This window comes from Trypanosoma cruzi, genomic scaffold (assembly GCF_000209065.1).
Source record: "Trypanosoma cruzi strain CL Brener 1047053516717 genomic scaffold, whole genome shotgun sequence".
Taxonomy (NCBI): Eukaryota; Euglenozoa; class Kinetoplastea; order Trypanosomatida; family Trypanosomatidae; genus Trypanosoma; species Trypanosoma cruzi.
Window position 1 is genome coordinate 14,329 of NW_001849298.1, and position 8,166 is coordinate 22,494.

Sequence of the window (8,166 nt, forward strand, 5' to 3'; positions counted from 1 at the left end):
AAAAAACGTCACGCCAGCGGAGAAAATGTCCGTCTTGGTGGTGTACGCCTCCCCAGCCACAATCTCCGGTGAACAGTAGCACGGCGTGCCAACGCGCGTCTTGGCCAGCTCCACCGTGCGTTCCACCGGGCGCGCCAGCCCGTAGTCGCCCACAAGAGCCCTCGCCACGCCCCCACAGCCGCTCTCGCCGCGCACAAGGAAAAGGTTCGCCGGCTTGATGTCGCGGTGAATGATGTGGTGCGCGTGGCCGTGATTCAGCGCCGAGAAGATCTGCAGCATCACCATCATCACCAGGTCGTTCGGAACGTACTCGTCCCTCTTCTTGTACTCGAGAATCAGGTCGTGGAGATCGCCGCCGTCGCAGTACTTCATGGCCAGGCACACACTCCCGTCGTGTTCCCCGCCGCCAGCCTCCACCCACGCGCCCACATAACTCACAATAAACGGGTGCTTCAGCACGCGCACGGCATTGATTTCCTTCAGGATCGTCTCCAGATGGCCTGCGGGAAACAGGTCCTTCTGCATCACCTTCACCACAAAGTGAGGCGGGTACGAGAACTGATTCGACTCATCCGACTGGCTCACAGGAGCGGCAAGGTACACGCGGCCGTTCGCCCCAGCTCCAAGCAGCTTGGAGATCACCACCTCTCGCCCCAGTATGCACCGCTCACGCAGCCTCTCCATCCGACACTTCCCCACACACTCTATATATGTATAGATATGTATATGCTTCTGTGTATGTGCCCTTGTGTCCCGTGGCGACAAGTATTCCCTCTTCTACGTGTTTGCTCTTCTTCAGATGAGTCAATAAGCACGCCTAAAGTGTGTGGCAAAAACTAACGAAGAAACCGGCAACGACGGGAGAGGACGGTCCGTGCAGGCAAAGACTCACGGGAAAAAGGTAGCAGCAATAGAAAAAAAAGAAGAGCGATAAAGAAAAGGGAAAAAAGACACTGTCGCGGCGACCGCAGATATCATGTCACGAGAACAGCCTCAGCAAGGCAGCCGCGTGTTCGCCCAGCAGGCGGCCGCGGCGCTGCATCGGCAGCAGAAAGTCGCTGACAATGCAACTCGCGTAATCCAGCGTGCACTCCACCCCAATCCGCCAACGCTGCAGTCGCTCCTCCAGCAGCAAACGCCGCATAGCATGTGTTGCTTGCACAGTGACGCTGCACGAAGCGGGAATTCTTCCGCTCATCTGCTGCAGCCTATCAATCGCGCAAAGAAGTGGCTCCACTACGACCAACAGAGCGTTCAAAAGACCACGCAGCAGCAATACCCACTCCGTCGGAGCGTCCCCCACGCAACAGGACGAACCTCCACCATTAGGTGGCTCCTCCCCTCGCCCACGCCCCCGTAGGGCCTGCCAACGCCGGAACAACAGGCGTTTTCCCTCCCTTCCAAATGATTACCAAAGCGCCCAGAGCTGCAATTTACGTGGCGCCTGTGTCACAGAAACCCCAATCTAAAGGCATGATTAACGCGCACAATGTTGCTTAGTGATAAATAAGACAGTTAAATTGCGGTTGTTGGCTTTGATACCTTTGTTTTCTAAAGTGCAAAAACTTTTAAACGGCTAGGCGTAAAATTGCTTACTCAATGAAACTCTTGGGCTGCCTTGAAGCCGCTCATTGTGCGATGCGTGCGCGCATCTATTGCTACTTAGGCGGCGGTCCAGCTCCCAAAGAAACTTCTGCCTTTTTTCACTCTCATGACGCAGCAATCTTTCACGGAAGAGTTGTTCTTCAAGAAGCAATTCCCCCCGACGAGTATCCAGCGCCAGTTGTATAAGCTGCATGGCACACCGACGGTTTTCGTCAGATGCCTGAAGCAGCTGGGTGCGCAGCCTTTGCCGCTCTTTTTCACTGTATCGAAGTGCCTCCTCCACGTCTTCTAGTCGGGAAAGAAGAACGGCGTTGTGCTGCAGCAGGCTGTCTGCGGTAGCCGAACTGACGGGCGTCGGTTTTCTCCAACTGCTTTCCGTGTGCGAGTCATAAGGCTCACAAAGAGGGCTACCAATCCGCAGACGATCCTTTATTCTCTGAATGTGTGCTTCCTCCTCGGGCGGCAGGGTGTTTCTTCGTCGCCTCTGCTCCTGCAGCCAGACCTTCACCGACGCTCTCATCCACTCTAATGCCCGAGAAGAAGAAAAGGAAAAAAGAAAAACAATTAGACATGATACTTAAAAAAAAAAAAAAAACATATACGGTACCCTAATCCCTCTATTTTATATTCAAAACGGTTCCGTTTCTAAATACGATGCGTTCCTGCTTTTGATCAACTGCCGCACTACTGGGAGTGCATGAGCAAGGCATCAAGCTTTGCCTGCACCTTGTCAAGTTCACAGAACAGCATATAGGCCTCCTCGGACCCGACAACAACCTCCACGCCACAAGGATATTTGGCAGTTGCGGGAAGTGCTAGCAAGGACTCCACGCGGTGCTCATTGTCTTGAAGGTTCAAACCCTCCTCCGACACGTTCCCTTCCGCCACCACAACACGCGATCTCGAGGCAAGAAAAAGTGGCACGCGTTCCAACGCGGCGTCTCCACAGGTTGCCATGCTGCAAAAGTCTGCGACGGTCCGGCGCCGCGCCTGTGCCATGACGCCTCGGCCATTCTTCATCCATACTTCCACAATGACGTCTGCGGTCTGCGGGGCAACGCCGAATTGCGGTGACAGAAGAAACTGACGCGCCGTGTCTGCGTCTCGTATGTACTCGGCGCATAGCTGCCTAAAAAGAAAAAGAAGGGCATTTACAAGCATTGCATTACTCGTCTCCTGTGGGCCATCGGGAAATGTACACCGCGTTGGCTCATCGGCTGCAAGTGTTTCCCCAGCAACAGCAGCTGCGGAAAGCAGCTCTTCCTTCGAGGTGTTGTCCATCATTGCGGCGCACTGACGCCATGTTTCCGTTGCACTCAACATTTCCTCCCCGCCCCGCCCCTACACTTATGTGATAAGAAAGAAAGAAACAAACAAACGTATGCAAACACATGGCAATCCATTAAAACAACACACAAAAAAAAAACTTTTTCTTAAAGGAAATATATATATATATATGTAACGTGAAGTAATTCGTGGCAAAACAACAACAACAACAACAACAACACGCGCATTAAGAGAGGAAGAAAGCATGAATAATCAATTGGTAAACATAACGTCCTGTCCCCGTGTCTCTATTCGTTATATATATGTACGTATATATAGGGGGGGGGGGGGGGAAGAAAACAGAAAAAAGAAAAAAAAACACTCCGGGACTGCCTTAGATTGCTTCCACCACAACCACCAGCTATAGGACACACGTCTTGTTACCCTCCCTCCCTCCCCCTACGCTAATGAAAAGAGTGGCTTCTCTCCATTCAACGGAAAGATTTCAAAAAAAAAAAAAAAAAAAGGCCATATAAACATATAACAATAAAACAATTACACACGCAAGAACGTTACAAGAGAGTAACAAGGAAAAAAAAAAAAAACGCATAGCCACAGTGTCATAGGAAAAAAACACGTAAACAAACTTGGCAAAAACTTCTTCTAGCTCCTCCTTCTTCCCTTTTTGTCTCTTTGTTTGTTTGTTCTCCTCCCCACCTCTGTTTGCGCCTCCATCCATCCCGCAAAACCTTCAGAACCAAACGGCATTCTCATTGCTATCAAATATTTCCACTTCCTGCGCACACACGACGGTCTTCGGCATCCAAAATGCAGATTGGGTACCAAGACGGCACCAAAGAATGCGATGCGTGCAGTGCCGCAATTTGCATGTATTTTCTCTCATGCACCGTCCCCCCTCTCCACACCCACACACACATACAAAGAAAAAAAATTGGTTGCGCCAACATCAATCATGCCATTTATGTCTTCTTCCTTCTTTGTTTTTTGTTTTATCTCTTTTTATCTCTTTTTTTTTTTACTTTTCGTACCAAAGAATAAAAAAGGAATGAGGAAGAATGCTCCCCCCTACATCGTCTTTGGTGCATGTATAGAGGGTGATTTCAACGCCCAACTACTAGTTCCCGCCTTCTGTGTACATCGTAGCCCCTCCAAGCCACCCCGGTTGGTCACATCAAAAGTAAATCCTCCTCCCGCCCCATTTAGGATGCCAGCGCCTCTAGAGGTTTCGCCCGGTAATTTCTTATAAACTCTGACAACCCAAAGACATGTTCCGCCGCAAGAACCCACTGCCATACAGATGCGATTAAAAGCGGGATCATAGGCCAGAGAAGGCGTGCCTCTGCCGTGTACAAGCTCCTCATGTTAGTTCCAATAACAAACTCCACAAACCTCTCCAACTGAAATATACCGGCCACACACGCCAGAAGAAATGCATCCGCCGCGCCCCAAGAAGCAAGCAGAGCCAACCGTGGGTAAAATGCAGCATAAAGGAGCGGAGCAATGCAGATAGTAAACACACATGTCAGAAGAAGCGAAGTGGACGCGGAAGAAAGCTCATACAGCGTCATATTCCGGTCATTTGGCTGAATAATAGTAGCGGCACCTCTCACCCGGTAGCTCAGACATGGCGTTATCCATGGCGGTAAAATACAAGCGGCAACAAACAAAGCATTGAGTACACGCCAAAACAGGGATCGAAAATTACTTCGAGGGGTATTTGGCATCTCCACGATATGCCTCTCATTCACAGTTAACGGAGCCAAAAGTAACGCTTCATCTGGAACTTCCTTCATGGGTCGGGGTATTGAATTGGATCGCATACGAAGCGACGTGTTGCAACGCCAAAAAGTTGTGGCGTAGTTACCGGTAAAAACACAAAGAACCGTTGCCGCAAGAAAGACGTAAAACCCAGCAATAATCTTCACATCTGCAATTCCCTCCATCTGCAGGCCACTAGACATAACCACCATCGCATATGAATCCAAAAATGAGAGTTTCCCAAAATAATCAATCACCTTCAATATCATCGACTCCGGCTTCTGAAGAACAAGTGTGCAGGTCATAATAGTAAACAGTTTAAGGTACGGATAAAGCCCACTGAAAACAAAAACCAGTACCGCAAATGGCCTCAGACCAGCTTTGTAAAGATTCGTAGATGTCTCCATGAGGGAGAAGGACAGCAATGTCACTTCATCACCAGCAACAATCCTTGCGGCGGTGGTGCAATTTGACCATATGAACGCCAGCGCGTTTACCACAATCATCAGAATCAGTAGCGTATCCTCCAACAGCACACGCCAAAGTGGTATAATGCTTCCATCAAGCAAATATACAGGGGATTTACGATGTTTCCTGATGCTCAAAAAAGTTGACCCAAAAACAAGTGCAAAACCAACAAGTACAGAAGGAACGATTACTTCTGTTGGAGGCACAGAAATAATATCTGGAGATTCTTTTATAGGGATTTGAAAGCGATTGTCGGTTGTATTACAAAAGGGAATTATCATGGAACTAAAAAGTTCATTAATTCTCTGCGTAACAAAAGGACCAATGTAATTCACAACAAGCCGATCCCACTCATTCAAACCATATAGACGCAGATTTAGCAGCTCAATTCCATTGGTACATGGTAGACTGCAGTAGAACCCGTCAGTTCCGCAAGTAAGATTATACATTGAGATATCTACCGACATATTAAAAGGGCGCGGTGTTCGAATTTTTATACCGAGATCTTCAGCGCCAGCAAAAGGTCCAGCTTCACTCCACACAACAGGACCATCAAAAAGCGCATCCAATGTTGACTGAAACATCTCCGGCAAAAAGCCAAATCCACTAGTATTCCATGTCATGTTGGTTTTTGAAAATTCAAATCCATGAGAAAAATTCAAATGCAGTTGAATTGTCGTATTGGAAGGCTCAATTGCTTTCAGTCGTATATTCAAAATGTCCGGCAAATTATTCAAAATGTTCAACAGCCCACGAAAAATAGTTGAACCATTTAAAGGAGTGGCGCCGTGGACAAAAGGGAGAAGTGGTTCCGGTAGATTCACCGTTTGATTCCTCAGCTCATCTTCAAAGTGCGGGACAAGAACGTCACAAAAGTAAACACCCGAATTTTTCTCAATCGTTTCCTTCAACAAAGATATCAGCGCCTCAAGCATTGGATCAGGAGGGTCGAGCCGAACGTTATCCAATGTCATACCAAACACGCAGGCGTCCTTGGTAAAAACGGCATTGGAGCACTGATCATCCGAGGATCTCAAGAGAGACACCGCAGTTGGGGACACGTCAACATCCGTGTAGAGTCGAGATCGAACGCGGCCCATTTCAATGTCTACGGCGCATGAGAGCAAAGATCGCTCTGAAATGCCAATAGACCACAGTGACGAATTGAACGAGCCATTCGACGGCCCAATCCGTGCATTCCCACAGGACAAGTTGGACACGGTCGCAATGCCAAAACTCTCTTTAAAATCAGGCAAAGTGGTGTTCGTGAACAGCAGTGAACTCCACAAAACCAACAGCGATACGCACGTAGGCAACATCATTTATTCACAAGAACCAGTCCGTTCTGCAAACACACGCACACACAAAAAAAAAAAAAAAAACACGCAGAAATAAAGAAATAAATAAATATTAACGATTTCCACTAAACAAAAAAAAAAAATCCTAAACATAAGTTATAAAGTGGATGAAATAAAAAAAGAAAAAGGGGGAAAATGAAAAAAGTAAAGTACATGCGTATGGAAGGCACAGAGACCGTCATTCACCCACGACAAGTCGTAGAAAAATAAAAAAAAGCATTCGCAAGAAAAAAGCCCACAGAGAAAGTTTGATGCCCCCCACAGGCATATTACACAATTAAGTACCGAAAAAAAAAAGAAAAATTCATTATTCCCACACGCTCCCTCACTTGCGTGTGCCAACCGCCCGCTTCTTCGAGGCTCTCGTCCTTTTGGTGCGTTCATGACGCTCCTTCAATGCGCCACGAGCAGAAGAATCTTTGCGCAGCAACTTCACGGCCACCTCACGCACCTCTGTCCCCATTTTCCCCACGGCACCGGGCACCTTGCTACGCTGGGCATAAGCGACAGCTGCCCTGATATTGGCAGCCTTATTACTCCTCTGTCGCAGCAGCAAAATGCGCTTCGATACCTCCTCCTCCAGAACGACAGGCGAATTCAGCGACCGATTCTCAACGGCAGCCAAATTGGCAGCATCTGTTTGTTCCGCCTCCTCGTGTACCAAGCGTGCCAAACGTCGACCCTCCTCAAGTGACACGACCCTACCAGCAGGAAGCTTCAGCCGCGGCTGCAACGTGGACTGTCGTAGAAGCTGCTTTGTCACAATACTCCGCACACTCATTAGCAAACAAACAATAATAATAATAATTTTTTCCCTTAGAATCCAACTTAATTCAGAACCCTGAGAAACTAAAACAGCTTCACAAAGGCAACACACAAAAAGCAAGAGAAAAAAAAAACACTCCACAATAAACCCAAAATGCAGACTGTAAACACCAAACAACAAGGACAGATAGACAAATATATACGCACATTTCGGCACATTTGACGGCATCACGACAATAACAATGAAACATAAAAAACACGGAGGGCTCTCTGAAAGTAATCAATGCCATGCTTTCGTTGAAAGAAATAAACGACAACGAAGCAACAGCACAACTGTTTAAAAAGCAGAGAAACGGGTCAGCGTCAACCTGGCCATCCAGTGCGGCGTGAGACAGTCAGGGTACAAAAACAATTACTACCATCAAAAGCACAGTCCGGGCAGTGACGGCTGTCTGGCAAAGCGCTGCCGCCCAAATAAAAAATAAAATAAAATAAAAGGCAAAACAACAAAAAAGCAAATAAATAATGAATACAAATAACAAAAGAAAAAAACACGGCGAGCCCCACACAAACGCCGTGTGCGCGGATCTCAGAAACGGCAGAAAGAACACCACACGGAATGCGGGAGCTACGCGGTGCGGTCACGCCCCGACATCCACAAGATAACCCGCTCCACTGAAATCTGTGGCTTCAACGACAGCAGCAGCTTAAAGATGCCATTCTCAAATGCGTTTCTGTCATTGCCACGCGTCAGCAGGAGGACCCGCACAAGCAGGAAGGCCTCAACGTCACCCCCAAGCAGCTGCTTCAGCCCCTCGCACTCCGCATGGTCGCCCAGGGCCTCCTCCAGCACCTGCAGCACGTGTTCCGCGGTCACGCCTTTCTGCCCGGGCGCCTCCTCCTCCTCCCTCGGCGCCGCCGCAGC

General features: G+C 48.4%; 5 protein-coding genes across 5 annotated transcripts, besides 9 other annotated features; all 5 read right to left on the reverse strand.

The window, feature by feature from the left end:
• On the reverse strand, nucleotides 1-684 carry Tc00.1047053510345.9 (protein kinase, putative; the record flags this gene model as incomplete). The annotated part of the gene is made up of 1 exon (XM_800376.1): nucleotides 1-684. A coding segment is annotated over one exon (684 nt), but the record flags the coding sequence as incomplete, so codon positions are not given.
• Nucleotides 1-4,872: a sequence feature (heterozygous, non-Esmeraldo-like haplotype).
• On the reverse strand, nucleotides 1,577-2,125 carry Tc00.1047053510345.20 (uncharacterized protein; the record flags this gene model as incomplete). Its single annotated transcript, XM_800372.1, has 1 exon — nucleotides 1,577-2,125. The coding sequence occupies one exon, from the start codon at nucleotides 2,123-2,125 to the stop codon at nucleotides 1,577-1,579; it is 549 nt and encodes a 182-aa protein (XP_805465.1).
• Tc00.1047053510345.30 (uncharacterized protein) lies at nucleotides 2,290-2,928 on the reverse strand (the record flags this gene model as incomplete). Its single annotated transcript, XM_800373.1, has 1 exon — nucleotides 2,290-2,928. One exon carries the CDS (start codon nucleotides 2,926-2,928, stop codon nucleotides 2,290-2,292), a length of 639 nt encoding a protein of 212 aa, XP_805466.1.
• Nucleotides 3,088-3,112: a microsatellite.
• Nucleotides 3,851-3,915: a sequence feature (T-rich).
• On the reverse strand, nucleotides 4,092-6,440 carry Tc00.1047053510345.40 (hypothetical protein, conserved; the record flags this gene model as incomplete). The annotated part of the gene is made up of 1 exon (XM_800374.1): nucleotides 4,092-6,440. The coding sequence occupies one exon, from the start codon at nucleotides 6,438-6,440 to the stop codon at nucleotides 4,092-4,094; it is 2,349 nt and encodes a 782-aa protein (XP_805467.1).
• Nucleotides 4,873-4,887: a sequence feature (areas merged during assembly that could not be assigned to a particular haplotype. This can correspond to areas where the two haplotypes were merged or to regions with more than two copies in the genome that were merged during assembly.).
• Nucleotides 4,888-6,354: a sequence feature (heterozygous, non-Esmeraldo-like haplotype).
• Nucleotides 6,355-6,396: a sequence feature (areas merged during assembly that could not be assigned to a particular haplotype. This can correspond to areas where the two haplotypes were merged or to regions with more than two copies in the genome that were merged during assembly.).
• Nucleotides 6,397-8,166: a sequence feature (heterozygous, non-Esmeraldo-like haplotype).
• Nucleotides 6,484-6,625: a sequence feature (A-rich).
• On the reverse strand, nucleotides 6,802-7,470 carry Tc00.1047053510345.50 (hypothetical protein, conserved; the record flags this gene model as incomplete). The annotated part of the gene is made up of 1 exon (XM_800375.1): nucleotides 6,802-7,470. One exon carries the CDS (start codon nucleotides 7,468-7,470, stop codon nucleotides 6,802-6,804), a length of 669 nt encoding a protein of 222 aa, XP_805468.1.
• Nucleotides 7,720-7,792: a sequence feature (A-rich).